Consider the following 25,067-nt stretch of genomic DNA (forward strand, 5'->3'; position numbering starts at 1 on the left):
ATAATAGTCTCAACTGTTTATCAGCTAATGATTTCTGTTTCTACCTCAATTCCGAATATTTTTTTGAAAGGGGACTCACATGATGACGTCATAAGTTCCCCATCTATTACATCTTCTAAGTATCGTGACATCGGATGCAGTTTAAAGGTTGAAAAAGGTTCGCATTTCTGCAAATGTTTCACCCGTGAGAAAGCGGATCACCGGATGCATGGTAATACGCGATGCCAAGTGCATGAAGTTCTAAACCCGAAATCAAAAAATCAAAAAGATTATCCGAATATTATTACCCAAAATGGAAACTGCAGTTTAGTTGTTTGATAAGTGCCACCAACCTTACAAAAATGGAGTACCCCTCTTGTTCCCTTTACGAATTCAAGAAACTACCAACGAAACCACCGATGCATAACGTATGAACAAACAGTCTTTATATAATAACATTCCCAAAACGCAAAAAGGTCTTTCATTGGGAAGTTGTTTTCACATTTATTTTGAAAGGTGCATTCATAAACAAAAATAGAGCTGAGGTCATACATAAATCTCATATGTGAATGTATTCATCCAGTTGCGTATGTAAAAGAAAACGACACGAGAACTTGGGTCTATATTTTCAGACTAAAATAAGCTAAAAGTGATTCATTTGAAGTCTACTGCAGTCAATTAATCATAACAATTCATCATGAAGTTTACACTCCTTTCCTTTTTAGTGCCTTTTCTGGTCCTTCGGAGTGGTACATGCCGATCGACTGGAGCACCAAGTGAGGCCTGTTCGACTCTGACGCCAAGCCATTCTGGATCCCCGCAGCCAAGCAATACAAGTTCGTACCAACTAGAGCTGGTTTCTGGCAATACCTACGCTGCAGGAGGAACAGTAACAGGTTGGTGTTTTGATTTTGATTTGTAAAAACAGTTATACTGATGTTTTAATCAGTGTTTAAAAAAAAAAATAATCCAAGCCATTCGGGGAATGGGAGAAATCCACACTAACTATACCCGGGTTAGATTCGAACCCATGGGTTCGAACCCTCATATTATTCCGGTGAAGATTTCGGGCTGTTGAGGTTGAGTGTTTAAATAATTGCCGTTGTCAGATGCAATTGTGTTTGCATGCAATACTGTCCGCTCCGGACACTTTTGCATATGCAATCGTGTCCGGGGCTATGCAAAAACCGTCCGGTGGACATGTACATGACTGTACATGTATGTGCGCGCGTAAGCGAGCGTGCATGCACTAAACCTACGTATAATATGCAGCATGAATATTCACGTATTTTATGATTGCAGCGAATACCCAACGGCCGAACATTTCCCATGTCATTGTAAAAAATTGGCGAACGTATTCCGTCGACCAAGGGCGTTTAATTTACTGCAAGGACAGTTTTGCACGGGGCGGACATAACTGCATATGTAATTATGTCCGGGCGGATACAACTGCATTATGCAGCAGCGTCCGGGCGGACACGATTGCATATGCAAAACCGTCCGGCGAACATTATTGCATATGCAATAATGTCTTCCGGATAGTATTGCATAGAGGACATAATTGCATGCGACACCGTATCAAACAAATACATACCATAATTTTCAAGGGGTTGGTAATGGGTGAAGACTGAAATCCTACCTTTTTGATCGGAGAGATGGCACAATAACCGTCATTCGCCTTTTCTGACAGTTGTCTATGCGATCAAAATAAATTAGTTAAAGTCAACTGGAATTTTTTTTCTTTAAAAGTTAGAGTTATGTTAATGAACAATACATTTTATTTTGAAAATTTTTGTATGGATTTATATGTAAAAAAAAAAAGATAAACTTGTATGGGGGTGACTCCGCCTACCCCTTTTGTGACGTCAATCGAGGCAGACTTTGCCTCGATCGAACATTGACATCGAACACACGTACGTGCAAGTACATGCAAGTCCTAGTCGTGAATTTGTACGTTTCGAAAAAAAGATTTATTTCTTGCATTTTCCGGCAATGTCGATCAGGTGTGTTGCTGCTGGTGTATTGCTGCTGGAGGCAGCAAAACAACTAAAGATGGGGTCCGTTTGCAAAGTGGTCCGGTCCGACGTCTTTTCCAGCGCTGTGTAGCAAACACTTAGAGCCGTCGTGCTTCAAATATCGCGCCTCGGTTGACGTCACGAACAGCGCCCTCTCGGAGCGGGCTTCTTTTAAATTTGGTAATAAAATGGAAACTAAATGTTTAAGACCTTAGTTAACTGTTTATTTATATTCTACTTATCAAAACACATATTTTAGTGCAAAAGCTTTATTTTCACAAAATACTACTTCCAGGTGACTTTAAAGGTGTTTGAGGTAAAAAAATTTCTTTAAATGACATGTATTACGTATAGCCTACAGTTTATTTATTGCGAATTTATGTGTAAGTAAGATTTACTAAATGAGCTATAAACATCTGAACGAAATAATTAAATGGGACATTTAGATATTACAAGAAATTCCTAATTATGGCTCGTATAATTTTAGTCATAGGTTGTGCTAGGTCATAACTATAAACCGTACGAAGTCTTAAAAAAGACTTGTACTAAAAGTAGGCCATATAATATTTGTTTTAAATAATTATTCCTTGTAATGCGATCAAAATTTTTGAGTAGTACCCCGTACTGCGGTTGTTAATTGTTTAATGTCTTTTATCGGGTAATTTTTATCCATATTTAATTTTTACCTTGTTTGCCACATAATTAAGCTGCCAGTTTTGTTTAAATATAAAAATGAATGAATGAATGTCAATTGAATGAATGAATGGTAGACAGATGTTATCCAGAAAAAGAAAAAAAAAATCTAATACACATTCAATTAAGGAATACCGGAGTTGCTGTTGTGAACAAACATTTCTTTGTAATGTATCTTCACTTAGTTCGTCTTAGCGCCAACCCTAGCACGACCACCTTCAAGGGCGTCATCATGCAGGCCCGCCAGGTCCTTGATGGTTCTGTCGTGGGTTCTTGGCAGCTATCAGGCAGCGATTATCAGCACCTTGCATGCCCAGGAGATACCGATGGTCAAGGGACTATCACACACACAGACGGCCAGATCGTCAAGACACTGCCGGTAACATTCACTTGGAATGCTCCAGTTCAGCTAGTGGGTGATCTGGAATTTCAGTAAGTCTTGAAGACGACTAGATCTTACTTATCAAGACGATGTGTTAGCGTGAAAACTCATCTGTGTTGGTATTTTGATACAATTTGATTTAACTCTTAAAACTCTTAAACCAACTGGTTTGGACTAGGTTTAACTGTGTTCAACTAGGTTGAAATTATAAACCAATTGGTCTCTGTCCATTTTCCATATTAAACCAACTGGTTTTAACTGTGTTTAACTAGTTTATCAACTGGTTTCAACTAGTTCCAGTTAAACCCAGTTCAACTAGGTTTAACTGGAATTTCGACCTGGGGTGGCCAGATAGATCAAGCACACAAACCTGCTAAGCAAATGATTAGCTTGTGCATAAGGCGCTCGCCTCTCACCAAGGTGATTCGATACCATGGCCAAATGTGAGTTCGGGAATTCTCCCTCGGGGGAAAAATCAAACACTTTCGATCTCTGGCTGTGCCCCGTGGTCATAATAGGTTGAGGTGGCTGGGCTGTCAGAGGCGACCTTGCACGCTCCTTCTCAAACACGCTGTGTAGTCACGTCCTTTGCAATTCAGGGGTCGATTTCACCAAGTTGGACTCGTACGTCTTATCTCGAGTAAGGACAGGTAACTCGTCCTAACGTAGGATTAATCTTAAGGTCTGCATGCTGCAGTGCACGGTTCTAAGATTAGTCTTAAGTTAGGAAGAGTTTTGTGAAATCGACGGCTGCTCTTATAGCTGCGAGTAAGGATGTCAGCATCCCAAATCATAATTAGAAAAAGAGAGCAGTTTTGCTCAACGGAAATAGGTTACCAGCCTAAAGCTTAAATTGTTGTGACTGGTGACTCACTTATTTTCGGATTAAATGCTCTTGTGAAATTTGGCACTGTTCTCAAAACCATCACAACTTTATAGAGACAGTTTTTATGTAGGTTTTTCCGGTGCTCAATTCCATGATTCTGCTTACAGTCAAATTATGTGGCCTTGATAACCCTTTATTGTTTGGGCTGTAAGCGTCGAACTCCGCGGTAAGCAGAGCCAACAAATTGAACCCCGATGTGTCCGCAAGCATCACTTGTACAGACCAGAATCCAAGTTTTATAAACCAAACCTTGGTTTAAATGGTTTTGAGATAGGAACTTTTTTTATAAAAAAAATAAAAAATAAAAAAATAAAAAGAAGAAGATGTATGTAATAATATCCAAAATTCTGACGAAGATTTGCTTTGGAATGTTGATGTAAACGATGGATGACATAACCAAGATGACAGTGTGTCAAACATTACATTTGTATCCCCAGATCATAATTAAAGCCACTGGACACTATTGGTAATATTGTCAAAAACTAGTATTCACAGTTGGTGTATCCCAACATATGCATAAAATAACAAACCTGTGAAAATTTGAGCTCAATCGGTCATCGAATTTGCGTAAAAATTATGAAAGAAAAACACTCTTGCCACATAACGTTGTGCTTTCAGATGCTTGATTTCGAGACCTCAAATTATGAATCTAAAGTCTCGAAATCAAATTCGTGTAAAATTACTTCTTTATCGAAAACTACAATACTTCAGAGGGAGCCAATTCTCACAATGTTTTATACTATCAACCTCTGCCTATAACTTGTTACCAAGTAAGTTTTTATGCTAATAATTATTTTAAGTAATTACCAATAGTGTCCACTGCCTTTAATGTCTCTGCTTGTCGCACAATTCAGCCCTTACACGTGAATTTATTGGCTAAAACGGAGAATTCTTCAAGGAATAATGTCTTAAATTTTGGCTATTAATCACACATTATTTTTTTTCTGTAGGTTTTCGGTTGTCCAGGAATACGTAACGTACTGGACAAATATGAAGTCCTCCATCGGTAAGTTCGTTTTCTTCAGCCATGGTTAAAGATGCTGTGTCAATTTTTTGGTCGTTTTGACCACAAAATTGTTATTTAAAATTCAAGAGGTATCTTGATGGGGGTCGAGAAATTTACAAGCTTTCTTTTGAGCCATTGCTCGAAAAAGTCCGCCAATTATTAGTAGCAGTGAAATAAAGTGCTCAAAATTTGTTTTTGTCCGAAACCCGACAATATATCACGTGACCAATTCTTATGTGTTTTATAAGAAACGTTTAAATTTTTGTCATGGTTCCTGACCATTCACTCAAAAAAATATATTGGTTAATGTTTGGGGCCAAAAATCTGACATAGCATCTTTAAGCCCATTTTAGGCCCATTGTGGTGTTTGTGTACGACTTGTTTTTTACACATGGACAACTTTTCTTTCAGGTCTAGATTTATGAGAAAACTATGGTGAATCTAGTGTCATTGACTTTGAAAAATGTATCTTTGATTAAAACATTTTTCTGTTTTGCTTTCCAGTTACTCCAGTAGCAAACCCTTGCATTTCCAACCCATGTCAGAATGGGGCAACATGTTAACCAGGAACCAATAGCTATACCTGCGTTTGTGATGCAGGCTTTACTGGAATAAACTGTCAAATAAGTCATCTTTTCATTCCTGACCTGTTTTCATGTACGAATTATTTTTCTTTCAGTTCTCAACCTAAATTTATAAACTAATCTAGAGTCCTTGTCTGCAAAGTTGTATCATTCAAATTTTCTTTCAGTTCTTAACTGTTCCACTGTCTGCAATATTACATCATTCAAGTTGTGCTTCTATGTTTTGCTTTCCAGCTGCAAGTTCAACACCTCCATGTCTTTCAAACCCATGTCTGAATGGGGCAACATGTTTGACTGGAACCAATAGCTATGTCTGTTCATGCACTGCAGGTTTTACTGGAACAAACTGTCAAAGTAAGTCATCTTTTCTGTCCTCCTGTTCTTATATATGACAAATTGTTTTTTGTTTTTTTTTCATTTCTGAACTTCTTGTGATTGTTTGCAATATTACATCACTCAAGTTTTGCTTCTATCTTTTGCTTTCCAGCTGCAACAAACCCAACACCTCCTTGTCTTTCAGACCCATGTCAGAATGGGGCAACATGTTTACCAGGAACCAATAGCTATACCTGCGTTTGTGATGCAGGCTTTACTGGAATAAACTGTCAAAGTAAGTCATCTTTTCATTCCTGACCTGTTTTCATGTACGAATTCTTTTTCTTTCAGTTCTCAACCTAAATTTATAAACTAATCTAGAGTCCTTGTCTGCAAAGTTGTATCATTCAAATTTTCTTTCAGTTCTTAACTGTTCCACTGTCTGCAATATTACATCATTCAAGTTTTGCTTCTATGTTTTGCTTTCCAGCTGCAAGTTCAACACCACCATGTCTTTCAAACCCATGTCTGAATGGGGCAACATGTTTGACTGGAACCAATAGCTATGTCTGTTCATGCACTGCAGGTTTTACTGGAACAAACTGTCAAAGTAAGTAATCTTTTCTGTCCTCCTGTTCTTATATATGACAAATTGTTTTTTGTTTTTTTTTCATTTCTGAACTTCTTGTGATTGTTTGCAATATTACATCACTCAAGTTTTGCTTCTATCTTTTGCTTTCCAGCTGCAACAAACCCAACACCTCCTTGTCTTTCAGACCCATGTCTGAATGGGGCAACATGTTTGACTGGAACCAATAGCTATGTCTGTCAATGTGCTGCAGGCTTCACTGGAACAAACTGTCAAAGTAAGTCATAATTTTCATTCTTCCTGTTGTGATGCAGGCTTTACTGGAATAAACTGTTAAAGTAAGTCATCTTTTCATTCCTGACCTGTTTTCATGTACGAATTCTTTTTCTTGCAGTTCTAAAGCTCTTGTGCCATCACTGCATAATAACATAATTCAAGTTTTGCTTCTATGTTTTGCTTTCCAGCTGCAAGTTCAACACCTCCATGTCTTTCAAACCCATGTCTGAATGGGGCAACATGTTTTACTGGAACCAATAGCTATGTCTGTTCATGCACTGCAGGTTTTACTGGAACAAACTGTCAAAGTAAGTATTCTTTTCACTCCTGACTGTTTTTATATGTGACACAATTTTTTATTAGTTCTAAATGTTTTATGCCATTGTCTGGCATCATTCAAGTTTTGCTTCTATCTTTTGCTTTTCAGCTTCAAGTCCAACACCTTGTATTTCAAACCCATGCCAGAACGGAGCAACTTGCTCACCAGGAACCAATAGCTATACCTGCGTTTGTGATGCAGGCTTTACTGGAATAAACTGTCAAAGTAAGTCATCTTTTCTGTCCTCCTGTTCTTATATATGACAAATTGTTTTTTGTTTTTTTTCATTTCTGAACTTCTTGTGATTGTTTGCAATATTACATCACTCAAGTTTTGCTTCTATCTTTTGCTTTCCAGCTGCAACAAGCCCAACACCTCCTTGTCTTTCAGACCCATGTCTGAATGGGGCAACATGTTTGACTGGAACCAATAGCTATGTCTGTCAATGTGCTACAGGCTTCACTGGAACAAACTGTCAAAGTAAGTCATAAGTCGTAAGTCAATTTGCCAGCCTAAAACTAAGTCTTCTAATTCCCAAAACTGTGATCCATTCTTCTTAAAACCAACAGTTTTGAGACCACTGCAACTCTATAAGATCCTCAAAAAACGACACACAAGTTCTACGATGTCATGAAATTATTTTTTTATATTTGTAAATTGGGGCGTGACTTAACTAAAGTTAATACCATAATAAAGTATAGTATCTTCTGATCATCGCAGTGTTTGAGTTTTCTGTGTGAACATTGATTTTCGGTAAAATTTGGACTGTTCGAATTCGCCTCGTGAAATGGAACAGACAAAATTTTACCTTTCGATAATATCCCTCCCATTCCACTCTGAGCCACTCAATATTTGTATACTAGCTGATTCCTAAATTAAGAAAAATCTTCCTGAAGTTGCGCTCTCCACAAAAAAGATGATTTCACAAAATGCTTACCATCAATTTCACAAACAAATGGTTCCAGCTGCAAGTTCAACACCTCCCTGTGATTCAAACCCATGTTTGAATGGGGCAACGCGTTTGACTGGAACCACGAGCTATGTCTGTTCATGCGGTACAGGCTTTACTGGAACAAACTGTGAAAGTAAGTCATCTAATTCACAAAACATGCAAACTGTGATCCTCTGGCTGAAAATTTGATACCATTTGAGGAAATCCCAGAGCAGGACAGGGTAGGAATGTTATCACCCGAGAGTTTAGACAGTTTTGGGGCACATCCAGGCTTAGCCAGCAGACCAGGTGAAATGTTTAAAGGGCTATCAGGCAAGACACAATTCAATTCAGAACATACACATGCTACACACACATTCACGTCGGACGGACAGAACCACTCAGAGCCGTCTCGTTCGACACATATGCATACATCAGACATTCATTTCATTTCAGAGCGGCCCACCGCTGCATACACATTTTCTTCGGACTTACGGATCCACTCGGAGCCGTCTCGTCCGACTCTCAATCGTACACCAGACACACATTTCAATACAGAGCGGCCCCACGCTGCGAACACATTTACGTCGGACGCACGGAACCACTCGGAGTCGTACCGTCCGACATGCAATAATCACACAACTCAGACATACCTCACTCCAGAGCAGCCCCCCGCTGTGTACACGGTTCCTTCGGACGCACGGAACCACTCGGAGCCGTACCGTCCGACACACATTCACCACCCGGAGAATTCAGAGTTCACCCACAGGATCCGCATACCACTGATGCTCCCGGACCAATTTTATGGAGTCTCCTCATGGGCAGATTATCTTCTTCATTTTGAGAGCGTTGCAACAATCAACCAGTGGAGAGAAACTGAGAAGGCAATGTTCCTGGCTTCACGCCTGAGAGGCCTTGCACTTGAGGCACTTGCCGACATGACACCTGAGGCACGCAAAGTGTATTCATCCATCCTAGAGTATTTCGAGGAACGATTTGGGGATACAGCCAAGCTTGCGTTGCACCGGATCCAATTGTCAATGCGCACCAGAGTTCAGGGTGAAACAATAAGCAGTTTTGGACAGTCCATTCGACGCTTGGTAATAATAATAATAATAATAATATTTATTCGGGCAATCACATTTACAAGCACATATACATACATTAAAAATATTTAAGAAAACAAAGAAAAACAACAGTGGGGTGCCCAGGAGAGTATAAAAGTTAAAAAAAAAATAACTGAGAGATATCCAAGAGCTACCCACAGTTTCCCGTACAGGCGCGGGAGGACTTGGCAGTGGATGCGTTCCGTAATGCACTGGGGGACGAGCAACTCCAACGACACATATTTTCCCAAAAAGTGACATCCCTGACCGAGGCAATCACGCTCGCAACCGAAATGGAGGCATTCCTTGACTGGCAGGCGCAGCAGAGGAAAGAAAACCAAGGGTCCAGAGATGTCCTGTCAGTGATACAGCCGCCACCCCCTCAATCGGTGAAGAACAAGAAGTGTTTCAGTTGCCATGGTTCCGGCCACTTCTAGCGAGATTGCCCACTCACTAGGCGGAGACGACATTGTGAGACGAGACAAACACAAAGACTGTACAGCATGAGACCCCCCGGCCAGAGCCAGACACGCACCAAGAGGGTACACTCCAGGACAAACCATGTTTCTGTGAAGGTTGCATCCGAGCCATTGGAGAGTGCAGTCAGTGAAGAAGTACCGGCGAAACAACGAATTACTTGCATGGTCTGTCGTTATTGCGAGAAGGAATTTTCGAAGGCCAGAAACTTGAGCAGAAACCAGCGCACAGCATGTCCGCTACTCCACCCAGAGAAACCCTACCCGTGCCCCGACATGTGCAACCAGAGTTTCTCCCGCCCAGATGTTCGTCGCTTGCACTTGCAGTACTGCCCACTTCGCCCGGGACTGGTGGGGAGAGTAGCCATTGGGAGCAGGTTGGAAGTGAGCATCAGTAACGATGAGCCATTGAAGCGGGGGGGGGGGAGGTTTGTGACCGCTCGGAGCATCCTCCAACCGCTTCATCAGAACAAACGGCAACTGGACTAGGAGAGATGAACGAGGAGCCAATGGAGCGGGAGGAGGTTTGTGACCGCTCGGAGCATCCTCCAACCACTTCATCAACACAAATGGCAGCCGGACCATCATAAGTTAACGAGGAGCCGATGGAGCGGGGAGGTTAGCGACCGCTCAGAGTTTCCTCCAACCGCTTTATCCAACCCAATGCAAGTCGGGCCATCCAGGGAAGGGGATGTTGTCAGCATTGAACGATCCCCGCCTCTACACCCACTACACGGACACAGACAATCGTCACGGAACCGCCAGCACCACCAGCAGGGGGGCGATGATCGTTTTGGAGGGCCCCCGACAACACCTCCTCTGGAACTGAGTGACCACTTCTCCAAGGATGGCCGGATGGAGCAGGAAGTGGCCCAGACCAGCCGATCGTGTCTGCTCGCTGGAGAGGGCGCTCTCTGGCTTGGGTTTCTGCTTCGTGTAATTTTATGACTTGTTGTGTGTGAATAAACCTCCAAAAAAACGGACAGAAAAGGCAGTTAATTGTACCTTCAGTTGTGTCATTAAACTGTGTACAACGCAACCCACGGTCGACGCTACACTATTATACTATTATTGAACCTTTATCCAAATACTAATCCATGAGTATAATTTCAAAAGCTTTTTATACATAAGCTGATTCTTTTGGAAGACTTTTAGGACGCTTGGTGGCAGTAGACTTACACAGTAAAATCCATTGCTCTAGGTAATGTGCGCATGCTCATGAACCATGTAAATAATGAAATTTACCTGGTAAAAGTCTGCTGCAACCTAGCGCCACATAGTCTCCCATTGGTTCAAGGAGCACCTTCTGGAAGTTGAGATTTCCTAAACTGAGATAGTCGTGAATGGATATCATCATAAGTGACTTTAGTTCTAAGTGAAACATTTGTTTCCTTAAGTCTATAAGCTAGGACACATGTAGCTGATACCTTCGTCCCGTGTTGTTGTCTGTTTGACTTTAATGCCACTAAGAAACTGTCGTTTTTTTTTTATTACTTTACAGTAACAAGCCCAACACCTCCTTGTCTTTCAAACCCATGTTTGAACGGGGCAACATGTTTGACTGGAACCAGTAGCTATGTCTGTTCATGCACTGCAGGCTTTACAGGAACAAACTGTCAAAGTTAGTCATCATTTCATTCATCCTGTTATTATATGTGGCAAATTGTAATTTAAGTTCTAAACTTCTTGTGCCATTGTCTGCAATATCATTCAAGTTTTGATTCCATCTTTTTCTTTCCAGCTGCTAGTCCAACACCTCCTTGTCTTTCAGACCCATGTCTGAACGGGGCAACATGTTTACCAGGAACTAATAGCTATGTCTGTTCATGTACTGCAGACTTTACAGGAACAAACTGTCAAAGTAAGTCGTCATTTCATTCACCCTGTTATTATATGTGGTAAATTGTAATTTAAGTTGCTAACTTTTTTTGCCATGGTCTGCAATGTCATTCAAGTTTTGATTCCATCTTTTTCTTTCCAGCTGCTAGTCCAACACCTTCTTGTCTTTCAAACCCATGTCTGAACGGGGCAACATGTTTAACTGGAACTAATAGCTATGTCTGTTCATGTACTGCAGACTTTACAGGAACAAACTGTCAAAGTAAGTCGTCGAATTCACAAAACATGCAAACTGTGATCCTTGGGCTGAAATAATTTAATTGGTGAGAAAGACAATTTCAACCTTCTTTAAGAAGGTTGACCTATATGAACATCGGGACCTATCCAGTGCTCCTTCAAATGTTGCATTGAAGAAAAAAAAATTAAGAGATATTATAGACACTCTAGTGAAGTCGTGTTTGACTGTAGTATCGCATTTAAAATATGGCTTCATTCTCGTTGAAAACAACCTTTTGGGAACCAAATCAAGCAACAGTATTTCAATAAAAACTACACCCATGTTTAAGAAAGCCCAAACTTTATATATGTTTTCTTCAGGTATGGAGTGAGACTAAATTTGTTGTTATCATTTTGATTATTCATAATTGGATTGTCTTTGTGCACTTTGCTTACCCAGATTAACCAGTGAGTCTTTCGGTTTAAAATAAATGTGCGAAACTCCTTTTTTTGCCTCAGATTCGTTGGATTCAACACCACCAGTAGTAACTTGTCCAGCTGACTTTAGTTCTGATATTCCAATTGGTAGTTCTGGCAAGCAAGAGTCGTGGGCTCTACCAACAGCAACTGACAACTCTGGAAGCGTCGTTTTTGTGTCAAGCACGCACAATCCTAACGACTTTTTCCCTGTTGGTGAAACCACAATAATGTACACATACAGAGATGCTTCCAACAACATCAATACCTGCAGTTTTACTCTAACGATTGTTGAAGGTAAAGTCTTTTGATAAAATTGCTTCTTAACAAGAATCTTACATCTTACAAGTCTCTGACTCATTCGTTTTTAATGACAGTTTTGCAATCCTTATGTCAACACAACGTTTAAAAACTCTTATACTATTATTGAACCTTTATCCAAATCCTAAGGCATGAGTATAATTCCAAAAGCTTTTTACACATAAGGTGATTCTTTTGGAAGACTTTCAGGACGCTTGGTGGCAGTAGACTAACATTCCAAACGCTTTTTACACTTAAATGTCCATTATTTTTAACCATACTTACCATGACACAGGTTCATGTGCTAATGTTAACTGCTTCAATGGAGGTGCATGTCGGTTGTTGGCACTTCGTTCACCTGCCTGTGTGCAACTGGATTCACTGGACTATTTTGTCAAACGGCTCTCAGTACGTATAATATAAGTTCAGTGGACAGTTGTATCAAACTGGTGGTACGCCATAATAGTACGTACCAATGTATATAAGTAATTTGCCTCGGCTGTTCGGCTGTTGCCCTTATGTAACAATGTAGCTACTTTCGAACAAGACAGTTAAGTCAATTGAAATCCATAAGTAAGAGTGCCATTCTGATCTTTCTTAAACTCATGCATTTGCTTTGAGACAATTTCATTTCTATGTTTGAGAGTTCCATCTATCTTTATTTAGTTGAAGTTTAGTTGACATTACTTTCATTGTTACTGCTTATGACACAGGTCCATGTGCGAGTGTTACTTGCTTCAATGGAGGTTTATGTCAGGTTGTTGGCACTTCGTTCACCTGCCTGTGCGTAATTGGATTCACTGGACAATTTTGTCAAACGGCTGTCAGTAAGTACATATAAGTTCAGTGGAAAATTTTATCAAACTGGTATTAATAATAGTACGTACCAATGTAATAAGTAATTTGCTTCGGCTGTTAGACTGTTGCCCTAATATAATCACTTAGCTACTTTTGAACAAGTCAATAAATCAAATAAATGCAAATTAGTTAGAACGTTATTCTGATCTTTCTGAAACTCATAGATTTGCCTTGAGACAACTGAATTTCATTGTTTGAAAGTTACTTGTAACTTTAGTTATATTGAGGTTTGTTGACAATACTTTTAAACATACTTACCATCAGGTTCTTGGCACTATTGTCACCTGCGATGAAGCGCTCTTCCTACTTTGAGTCATAGCAAATACTTATAGCCGATTTTTAATTAATGTTTGGGTTGGAAGGGAGAGAGAAATAGAGACATAACTGCCATAGTTTGCAGGTTTCCCAAATAGGTTTACACTCGTCATGGTGGATATAGGGAATTTATACTGAATCCTCCTTTATTTCACACAGCTGATGACCACCAGGCACCCACAGTAATAGGTTGTCCTGATCCAATTAATGTCAACCTAACACAAGGCAGTAGTGATGTGGTTGTCACATGGACTGAGCCATCTACTTCTGAAACCACTGGAGTATCTGTGACTAAGACTCACCAACCTGGATCAACATTCACCGATGGAGTTACTACAGTCCTATACACCTTCACTGATCAGGCTGGCAATTCAACGATATGTACCTTTAATGTCACAGTGTCCAGTGAGTAAATGTATGTTTTCTCTCTAAATGCTTTCTCTCACTTTAAAGAGTGCACATAAAGCACTCTTTATATTTAGCCCAAAGAAAAGAGTCATCATCTGAGTTTTATTCTAAAGGGTATATTCCAATAAGTTATTTTTGTAGGACACAACACACAATGGCCACAGATTTACATTAAAGGAACACGTTGCCTTGGATCGGTCGAGTTGGTCTTTGAAAAGCGTTCTATAACAAAATCGGTATGGTTAGAAAGACGTTGTAAAAGTAGAATACAATGATCTACACAAATATGCCTCGAAATTGCGTGGTTTTCGTGTTACCTCGTCGACAAACACGGTCGGCCATTTATGGGGGTTAAAAACTTGACTCCCATAAATGGCCGACCGTGTTAGTCCACGACGTAAAATGAAAACCGTCCAATTTTGAGCGATACTTGTGTGGATCATTCTACTTTTAAAACATCTTTCTAACCATATGCATTTCATAACAAACGGTTTCAAACGCTTTTCATAGACCAACTCGTCCAATCCAAGGCAACGTGTTCCTTTAAACTCAAAGGTTGTAGATAATGATGGTAGAAAGCTTCCCTGCTGAGGTGCTGTAGTTTTTGAGAAATGAGTAAAACAATGTCATGAAAATACGTTTTTACATGCTAAACTAATTTTCACAAATTACGAAAACAAGTTTCGTCTCAGCAGACGAACAAAAGTACTTTCGTTACATTGGTTTACTCATTCCTCAAGAACTGCAGCACCACAGCAACTATTATTTTAAGGTAAACTTTCTACTTTGATCATCTTAAGACGGTGTAAGTTTAGTGTAAATCTGTGAACATTTTGTTTTGTGTTATAAGTGTTATCGGCAAATTGTTATCGTGACACCTGTAATTGAAAGTGTTACAATATGTTTTGTTTTCTTCTTCTTTTTCTTTTGTATCTGTCACACCCAGCATGGTGATTATTTGCGCATTACTATAGTCTTTATCATAGGATATAGATATTTGAAATAACTCGTGAAATAATTTCAATAACTGATTTCATTAGTGTTTTTTTTTCATTGCAGCCACGGATGAAGCACCTCCAGTTGATTCGACTACAACTATAGTTATCATATGCATGATCATCTTGGTCGTCATTCTTGTGTTTGTGTGTCTGGTTTACTTTCTCAGATATCGAAAGAGAAAACCACAAGAACCAACGCGGGACCAAGAAATGGTAAGAAACCAAGATATCTGTAGAAACTATATTAGAGGGCGTACTGGACTAGTTGTAAAAGCTACACAACACTGTGAAGTTACATCCAAACACTGGAAAACCTTGATCATAAACAGCGATTACGCCATGAAAAGGTTGAGACTAAGACTGGCATCGAGTTTGTATGAAACTTGCAATACCATTCTAGCCTAACCATCTATAACTCATTTCGAAATGACAACAAAAACAAGGAAACTTTGCTTTTAGTTTCTTAAAGGAACATTACAGAGTTGGTAAAAAAACGTTAAAATCACAGATTTACAGCAAAATTACCCGGTCAGATGATGATGAGACATCCTAATAAAACTAATTTCCCGTTCGAAGTTCATCGCTTATCAAGATAGCGTTTTATTCTTTTTTTGTTTTCCTTTTTTTTTTTTGCATCACTGTCGTGCTATAGTGCTATTATCAGTTTTTATCGCAATTTTCTCGTGACCCAGATGGCCGATTGATCTCAAACTTCTACATGTTAAGTTTATGTAAATGGTGGATAACATAAAGTTGTTAACCTGTCAGCTACCGTTTTTTTTTGCAAAAAAAAAAACAATTTAAATTTCCTTTAAAGTAAAACCTTAGGCCACATTAATATGATTTAGCCACATTGATATAAACGGATTTACCTTACCTCATTTTGGAAATAATGTTTTTCTTTCTTTTTGTTTTTGGTTTTATCTGTCACACCCAGTAGTTGTAGTTTTCCCCCCTTCTTTGTGATTTTGCTTTTGTGCTTTTGTATTTTAAGTTTTCTTCGGTTGTTTGCCTGTAGTTGTGCTTGTCCCTTGTCTTTTGGTTTTTGATGTGTAAACAAGGGTCCCCATTTAGTGGGCCTGTGCGCCTGTTCGGGGTTTCCCTTTTGCACCAATGTCATTTTGTTATGTACTTGTGCAAAGAAGGTAATACAAAGGAATATACAAAAAACTATGTTCTAGCCTTTAGCCATAGCATTGAAGTGAGATAGAGAAAAACCTGACCCAAACAAACATATAGGGAATAGTGACAGAACAAATTTAAAGCCATTGGACCCTCTCGGTAAACACTATTGTCCAAGGCCCAGCCTTCGTGTATCACAACTTCTATATCAAATAACAAACCTGTGAAAATTTAGGCTCAATCGGTCATCGGAGTCTGGAGAAAATAACGGGAAAACCCACCCGTGTATCCGCGCGTTTCGCCGTGTCATGACATGTGTTTAAAATAAATCCGTAATTCTCGCTAACGAGAATTGATATTGTTTTACTGTTTTCTCAAAAAGTAAAGCATTTCATGGAATAATATTTCAGGGGAAGTCTTTCACCACTACCTTCTGTAAATCCTGTAAGTTAGTTGTAAATCTGTGAACTTTTTTTTTTTTTTTTTTTCTGTACCGAAAGGGTCCAATGGCTTTAAACGGGATTTTAGTGGGGGATGTTGTCAGGAAAATGCTTTGGTCCTATCAGCTTCTAAATTCCTTAATAAATGTGACATAATGAGTAATGCTCTCATGGTTAAAAAAAAATGCGTTACAATAATAGTTTTATTTTGCCCAAACTTCCCACAGACGGGTTACGAAAACAGAATAACACCCGACGATACAATCAACACTGCTGCAATTGACTCCGGGTCAGTTGGTCAGAATCTAGCATCTGGATATGAGCCAGTTCGAGATGTTCATGTATCTCAAACCTATGAAGATGTTGGTTTACCTACATGGGCTGAACCATGGAATGTATTGTGGGATAACATTATCGTAGGAACCCAAGTACTAAGGAAGGGGCAGTTTGGTGAGGTGTTGTACGGTGGAGTAATGATTGCTGGAGAACTCTGCAAGGCTGCAATTAAGAAGCTGCAAGGTAAATTAGCATTATTAATTTTGTTTTCTTTTACCCATAAACATCGATGTGTGTTAGCACTGTATACTCAGTACTTACCCGAGTTCTTTGACAAAAATCACAGGCATATTACTCGGGTGGGTTTCGAACCAACGACCTTGCCATCCTAGAGCAAATTTAACATCTATTAAATAAGCACTGCTACACATTAAATCAATATTTGGTGATGACAGTATTATCTTCATAAGTTTTGTTCTTAAAATCATCAAGTGCGCAAGAGTCCATTTGGGTCGCTATAATAAGACCCTGCCATTTCACAACTTGCATTGCTTATCTAGGCCTAATCATAGCAGCCTTGTACCGAGAGACAAACAGACTGACAGCAATACCACAGTCTTTCAGATGGAGGTTGTATTGCACCAGTCCAGGGGCGGATCCATGAATATTTGTACTGATGGGGTCACTGTGTGTCAACAATATTATTAATACTGTTAATACCACAGACTAATAAGGCTGGTTTGTGTACGAGTCAATGGGAAATTCTCTTGAAACAGCGGACCGGTCTATTAGGACAAATCAAGCGGGTAAACGATCTTGGCCCTGGCCACTCAATCTTTAAAATATGTTTCTCACACTCATTCTCTTACAAGTTGGAAATGATATTTTAAATAAATTCATCTGCATAGTAATTAAATTAATTAGATGGTTGCTAACTGGCATTTAAACAAAGTATTAAATATGTGTTAGAAGTGGTTTGTAGATGTTTGTCTATGACTCCAAGCATAACAGTGTCATTGCAATTTTGATTTCAGAACATGCCTCCCCAGCCGAGAGAAAGATCTTCCTGGATGAATTTCTGTCCATGACCAAGATTGGACATCATCCAAATATTGTCATGCTTCTTGGTGCGTGTCAACACGAAGGTAAAACCATTCACAAATTATATTGCGTCAGTTACGAGACGAAACAGTTTCGTTAATAAACAGTGCTCTCAAATTGAGTTGTAGAATTGACATTTAACTCATCTCACTTTGTAAAAACATCAGGTGAATTATACGTGGCCATGGAGTATCTTCCTAATGGTGACCTTCGTTCCTACCTGAGGAATGCTCGATCAATGGATGATGAAGAATCTATGTCTTCTGACAAGTTGCTCCAGTTTGCTTTGGATGTCGCTAAAGGAATGCAACACCTTGCTGCAACAGGAGTGAGTACATAGATGAAAGAAAAACAAACCTAGCATTGTATTGTTATTTATGCCAGTGAGTCAGCGGACTTGAATGTATCCAGAAAATTTTAATAACCAAAATAAACGAGTAGGACACCAGTCGCAACAATGTCAATTTTATGGAATGATGGCTGGTATAATTTGCTTTTGCTTAGCAATACTTTGCTGTGCTCAGCAGGTTTTTGTGCTTACAGGCTTAATCAAATTAGGCCCAAACTTGCATGGCTGATGATAAAAAAGATGTGGCCCGTTATTTGTCACTTTATAGACTAGAGTATCTAGGCGGGACAAAGCTCAAAGTTTTGTCCTAAAAATTCGGTACTTTTCGAAGAGCATGTTGAAGTCACAAAGACCAACATGACACAGAAAGAAAAAAATGTTAGAATGCCACCACAACAAATCTTTGAACATGACAACAGAATGCTTCTACTGTGTTATCAATAAATGGTTCAATTTCTTTTAATAACTGATAATGTGAGCTTCTTTTTCGATGTGTGCACTTTTACATAATAGATGATACACCGAGATTTGGCGGCAAGAAATATCCTTCTGGATGAAAATCTGGTGGCAAAGATTTCTGATTATGGTTTATCACGAGGAGAAGATACCTATGTGCAGACGTCACAGGTAAAAACAATTCTTCTTAACAATCAACCTGCTATTATCCCATAATAAAAACAAAAATAATAATACAAAACATTTTATTGGGCGCTTAATACGGTTGTTTCTAAGCACACATCTAGTTTTTTCCTACAGGGTATGTGGGACTACGTTTAAATTATGAGACCTACTCATTTCACATAGTACATTGTAGTAGTTTACAATGTGCTGTGGCGCAATATGCTGCCAATCAAACCGGCCGTTGATTTCACAAGAGTTAGGACTCGTCTTATCTCGAGTTAGGACGAGTTAACTTAGGATTAATCTTAAGGTCTGCATGCTACAGTGCAGGGTTGGGACTCGTCCTAAATCCTAAGATTAGTCTCCAGTTAGGAAGAGTTTTGTGAAATCGAGTCCAGGAACACACCGGGGCGAACTCCTTCTCTGGGTGCTTTTTCGTGCGTTGCACAACACACTGGACCAACGGCCTAAAGTCCCGCTCGAAGTTTGAAGCATCAAGGTTTTAAAAGTGTCTTTCTTAAAGCCACAGGCGTCACGACTGGGATTCGAACCCCATTCTGCTGATCAGAAACACCAGAGTATGAGTCGGATGCTTTTACCGCAAGTATAAAATCCTTACCTTGCCTAACATTTTATTCCCTCCTCTTAGACTCGTGTTCCTGCACGCTGGTTGTCTTTGGAGTCCTTGACAAGCAAGACTTACACCACAGAGAGTGACGTGTGAGTTTACAGTTCAGAAATTTAAACTCTTTTCATCCCAAATGTTTTGTACCTATAAGTTGAATGGAAAGGTCTAGTTGTAGACAACACTGGCGAAATTATGTAGGATTTTACAATTTGCCATTTGGGTGTACACAAATAAATAAGCTATTTTTGAAGGCAGTTGAATTTAGAATTAATCAAAATAGTTGAGCAATGTTAAATGTTTCAGAGAAAACCTTTCACTCGGTACTTTTTGGAATGAACAAATTGATGACCTAAGATTGTTGTACTTTACACCAAATGAGGGACTATGGGGGAACTCTATAGATGGCAGCAGATTTACCCAGGTTAATCAAGTGTTCTTCGGAATATGAGCATGCTCCGAATGACGTGAACAAATCAAATGTACCTGCTGGTAAGTCTGCTGCCACCTAACGTTTAAAAGTCTCCCGTTCCTAACCGTAGGTTGCCTCAATCTCAATGATGCTTATCATAACATTCTCTTCTAGATGGTCTTATGGAATCCTCCTCTGGGAGATTGTAACTGCTGGTAAGACATGACTTGTATTTGGGGGATAACATCTGATAACCATATCACTTCTTAATGTGCTTTTGGGTTGTTCTTGCAATTAATTAATTTTAAAATAATTACATATTAATATATATATATTTATATATTTTTTTTAGCGAACTATTTTTACTTGTAAATGTTCCTTTGTGGCCCACTTGGCCGCCAGTGCAGTTAATAAATAAACCATAATAAATAATAAAAAAAAAAAAAAATTAAAGGGAAGTAATTCTCAAAATGTTTTATTTCTCACCAAGAAAGGTTTTATTTGAGGGAGTACTACTTAGTTGTAATAGTGATTACCAAAAGTAATGTTTCATTTAAGTATAAAAAGAAAAAGGGAACAGGCAACTTTATATTTTTTGCAATAACTTTTCTGTGCGAATTTATAAAAAATAATCTAAGAATTGGAATTTAATTTTTAGTTCAATTACAATACCTCCGCATATTGTTTGTCAATAGGTGGTACACCATACCCAGGGATACCAACTGGTGTCCTAGCGTCGAAATTGAAGAATGGATATCGCATGCCTAAACCAACCAACTGCGACATTAAGATGTACGTAGTTATGGGATACACGACTTTCATACAATGACTTGCTATATCTCTCCATTTTAAGGTCCTCCTCGCACAAAAAGATATAATTATGATCAAGAAACTGTGATTTTAGACTGTCTACTTGTCTCTATTTATGTGAAGTGTATGTCGTGTATGTTGAACTGTGTATGTTGTAAGCTCCAAAAAGTAAATCACCATCTTTGTTGAAACGCCTCCTGAAGATTCTTCTATTGTAACAATCATCTTGCTCCTATTGTTTTGTTTTCTTGGCTAGTCGTTGGATTTGTTTCTATTACTTTTTTTTTTCATTTTTCTCTCCATTTGGTAAGCACTATGTTCTTGGTATGGCGCTTTGTACAGTTGTTATTACTAATACCATTCAATTTTACAGCTACGACTTGATGCTAAAATGCTGGCGGGAAAAACCAGACGAGCGTCCTTCCTTCAAGAACATCGTGACCGTTCTAACCGCAATGACCGAGTACCAAGATGATCCGGTATTGTCTAAGAGCTACGGTATTTATATTCAACAAAATGTTCAAATAAAATAAACTTGAGATTAAGATATGGACAACATTTCAATATTACTAGTATTTTATTTGTTTGTTTTCAAAAAAAAAGAAATTCTTCAAAATGTTATATTTTTGGTATTACACAATCATTAACACAAGTGCCTCATTTGTTTTAAGATAAAATCACCAACAGCCACGTGTAAAGATACACAGATAATCCAATTCTTTAATACATGGACCCTTGCTCTAGCATCAGTTTACAACTCGGCTTAAAAAATATCATCCAGAAAATGCATCCTTGGAACAAAAAACAGGGGTGTACCGGTTTGGGACTCAAGCTTGCTTTGCTTCTTAGTGAGCTCCCCCTGCAGTATCCTAAAAGTGTACAATATTTGTTTCCTCCTGGCTTAACTGTATTATTTGGAACATGTATAATATATTATTGCCTGTTTTACAACGTTAATGTTGAAATAATAAATGTTAAAACCGTAATATATAAATCAAATAACCACCAGAAATACGAGAACAGACAAAAATAGAATAAATTGTGTTTTTTTTTTCTTTCGCAGATGTACATGATCCCGTCACCAAGATCCGGAGAGCAAAATGTGAACATATAACTTAGAGTTTGAGTACAAATAGGTTTTGTTGAAGTTTGTTTATATTTCTTCATCAGACGCGTTGCGAGGATTGGGACACTGTCTTTTGTTAAGTTCCAAAGTTTACAAAGTATCTAACATCCGATAAATCTACTCCGCGGTAGTAGAATAAAGAAAGACAGTTCTCTAAAGAACATAATCTACCTGGCAAGTAGATAAAAACATGGTTTTACCGCAGACCATATATTGAAACCTCACCATGCAATGCCTCAAATATTATATCAAACTTTTGTTAATCCTGTAGGGACTATTTTGTTGTTGTCGTACAAATAGTTTGCAGAGCTATGGGTAGTAATATTTTCTCCTGACGATCGAGCAAACTATGGACACGTTGAGACCAGTTTAAGAACTCACTTCGCTATAGTGCAGTTAATTTTCTAGACCTTCCGCCAAGGAACTGGGCACAGTTCTTTTCAGACGCTGAGAAATCTCCCGAAAAATCCGATAAATCTACTCCGCGGTAAATATAATAATTATAACAAGACAGTTCTCAAATGAACAAGCTCTACCTGGCAAGTAGATACATACATGGTGTTACCGCAAAGCAAATATCTATAAATAACACTGTGTTACCAATAATTAAAACATCATATGAATATAAGTACTTATGTCATAAAGTCATTCCGTTTACTCAAGAGTATTATGCAATATGTAAAGTTTGTTCATCTAGAACTCATGCTTGGTGTCTTATGACTACGTATTAGAATATATTTTTTACTGGTAACAGTTAATTTGACTGCGTTTCTATCTAATTTTAGCTTACGTTTTAGGAATTCATTTCAACTATCAGACAGAACAATAACTCATTTTCTAGATAGATTTGTAGGGATAAGGGGGCGTGCAGGAATGGATATTTTGTAATAACCTAGTTTTCAAATGCTAAATGAATGTTGACTGTTTTAATAACCTACTCTTGATTGTATTTTAGTGGATAATTCTTCTTAGACGTAGAGTGTCATGGCCGAGTGGTTAAGAGCACCGAATTCAAGTTCTGGTGCTAATTCACCGGAGTGTGGGTTCGAATCCCGGTCGTGACACTTGTGTCCTTGAGCAAGATACTTTACTATAATTGCTTCTCTTCACCCAGGGGTATAAATGGGTACCTGCGAGGGTAGAGGTTGATATTGTGAATGAAAAGCTTTCGGAGCGCCACGGCAGCTCGGGGCTGTATACTCCCTAATGGGAGCTGAGAAAGATTAAAGGGATGTTTATTGGCCCAATGACCAGGGGACTAATGTAAAGCGCATTGATACAGTTTATTGTGAAATGCGCTATATAAGAACTTGTTATTATTATTTGAAGAGTTCTGATGTCATCATGTTGTAAAGTTAGCAAGTCACGCAAGCAAGCCAGCGATAGAGCTCTTTCCTTTACGAAGCACCGGCTCCCATCTCTAAAAATACAGAGACCGTTTTGTCCTTCAGAAAGGGTTTTGAAACCTACCTATTTTCCTAGTCTGTGGCAAACTTTGAAATTACTTCTTGCCCTGTTGAATGACGTAAACTGAAAAGAGAAAGTTCTCCAAGCGATGTGTTATTTTCAAGTACAAAGTATTACTTAACACCAATAAATTTGATATTATTAGTCTCTGAAACAGAAGATGCAATAGATAACTTTGAAAAAAGTAGCACACAAAACACAGCAAAAAAAGTGCAGTGGCCATTAACATTTATTTTACAGCTCACAAACATGCCCAATAGTAGCATTTCAGAGTTTGCTTCAATTAGGCCTACATTAATCTTGTAATCCCGTTATTCACTTTTCTGATAAAACTATGTTACATTATACGTTTTTGTGCTTGTCTTTTTGTGGACGAATAGAGATACGAATCATAAATTTAACTATGCCGGTATTACCGAGATGGGGGTGATTAGGTGTAATTGAACGATTATCTTTGGGGAACAAACTCTATCAAAAACGACGACGTAATTTTCGTTTTAAGATGCACAAGTCGCTGTATTGCATGGATGCATTTCGAATCCCAAACCGCTTTTCATGTAAAAGATTAAATAAATATAAGTATAACAAAAAGGAATAATAATAATACGAGTTATGTTCACGGTGTCCCTCGAAACTGATTCTGTTGTCGGTAAGTCCGGCCTAGTGTTTGCTTAAAATGCAACTCCGAATGCTTTTAAACCATTTTTTTGTCTTCAGAATTTAAATTGTTTTTTTTTGTTGATGTTGTTTGTATTGGTCACTTTTAGGTGACCTTAATCATCGTGAGGAAGGGAAATCTCTGCCGAAGGTTTTGTTGATAATAACCATTTTGTATCCGTCCTTTCCCCCACGATTTATGCATTCAATCTAAAATATACTCTTCACTGTTACTGTATCTCCATTCACTTTTAATTCCTGTACATGTTTAGTCCAAACAAAGTATTAACTTTTTTGGTGGTATAAACATAGAGCATATCGGACCACCGGACACAAAGTAATTTCCTAACTTACCATTGGTTATTTCGATTCCTGCAATCGGCAAGCTTGAACGTGCACAAAATCCTTGTCAAACTACAAAAAGCTTCAGGTTGCATTAGCATAATGGATCTGTTAATTTATTCAAATAATTGAATATTATATGTTGATTGTAATGATTGAAAACTATAGAGGTAAGGCCTATTGTCAGCGTATAAATCTAATAAAGGCCTACTCTTTTAAAAAGAAAAAGAAAAAAAAAAAAAAAAAAAAAAATAAAAGAAGGAAAAAAACGTATAAACATAGGTTACATAAAATAATTTTAAATGGAATTGTTCACATACAAATGAAAAGTGTTTTCCCAGTCATCAAAACAACCACTTTAAAAACCGCTATAACAAAACATACAATTGGCACCAGAACTTGAATTCGATGCTCTTAACCACTCGGCCATGACACTCTACACTCTCAAAGCAGTCATTAAAGGCAAAACAGATAAAATGTTGGGCACGGCGATTTGTATGATTTAATAAATATTCAATTTAATAAAATGTACAGAAGCAGGTTAACGATAGATTGTAGATTGATGTCACGTAGAATGCCGAGGCAAGAAACATGTTAAGGACACTGGACACTATTGGTAATTGTCAAAGATAGTCTTCACAATTGGTGTATCTCAACATATGCATAAAATAACAAACCTGTGAAAATTTGAGCTCATTGGTCGTCGAAGTTGCGACAGAATAATGAAAGAAAGAACACCCTTGTCAACACG

General features: G+C 38.4%; 1 protein-coding gene across 5 annotated transcripts; it reads left to right on the forward strand.

The window, feature by feature from the left end:
• Nucleotides 1-676: 676 nt before the first annotated feature.
• Nucleotides 677-24,392, forward strand: LOC139938017 (uncharacterized). 5 transcript variants are annotated; one of them, XM_071933367.1, is made up of 26 exons: nucleotides 677-875; nucleotides 2,873-3,119; nucleotides 4,906-4,961; nucleotides 5,780-5,899; nucleotides 6,033-6,155; nucleotides 6,351-6,470; nucleotides 6,604-6,726; nucleotides 6,914-7,033; nucleotides 7,153-7,269; nucleotides 7,402-7,524; nucleotides 11,059-11,178; nucleotides 11,299-11,418; nucleotides 11,539-11,658; nucleotides 12,132-12,386; nucleotides 13,103-13,216; nucleotides 13,722-13,967; nucleotides 15,030-15,181; nucleotides 16,758-17,049; nucleotides 17,841-17,951; nucleotides 18,075-18,235; nucleotides 18,770-18,883; nucleotides 19,527-19,597; nucleotides 20,089-20,129; nucleotides 20,610-20,706; nucleotides 21,098-21,222; nucleotides 21,788-24,392. In XM_071933367.1, the coding sequence occupies exons 1-26, from the start codon at nucleotides 677-679 to the stop codon at nucleotides 21,841-21,843; spliced, it is 3,543 nt and encodes a 1,180-aa protein (XP_071789468.1). In that variant the 3' UTR covers nucleotides 21,844-24,392. The 5 variants fall into 5 exon arrangements, with proteins under 5 accessions (XP_071789468.1, XP_071789469.1, XP_071789470.1 ...); XM_071933368.1 differs by lacking the exon at nucleotides 11,059-11,178; XM_071933369.1 differs by lacking the exons at nucleotides 6,914-7,033; nucleotides 7,153-7,269.
• Nucleotides 24,393-25,067: the final 675 nt, after the last annotated feature.

This window comes from Asterias amurensis, chromosome 6 (assembly GCF_032118995.1).
Source record: "Asterias amurensis chromosome 6, ASM3211899v1".
NCBI classification, from domain to species: Eukaryota; Metazoa; Echinodermata; class Asteroidea; order Forcipulatida; family Asteriidae; genus Asterias; species Asterias amurensis.

Excerpts from the sequence above, each read along its gene's own strand:
- LOC139938017 (XM_071933367.1), top strand. The coding sequence starts at position 677 with ATGAAGTTTACACTCCTTTCCTTTTTAGTGCCTTTTCTGGTCCTTCGG. Across the intron at positions 6,156-6,350 it reads TACTGGAATAAACTGTCAAA|CTGCAAGTTCAACACCACCA; the intron begins GTAAGTCATCTT and ends TTTGCTTTCCAG. Across the intron at positions 11,419-11,538 it reads TACAGGAACAAACTGTCAAA|CTGCTAGTCCAACACCTTCT; the intron begins GTAAGTCGTCAT and ends TTTTCTTTCCAG.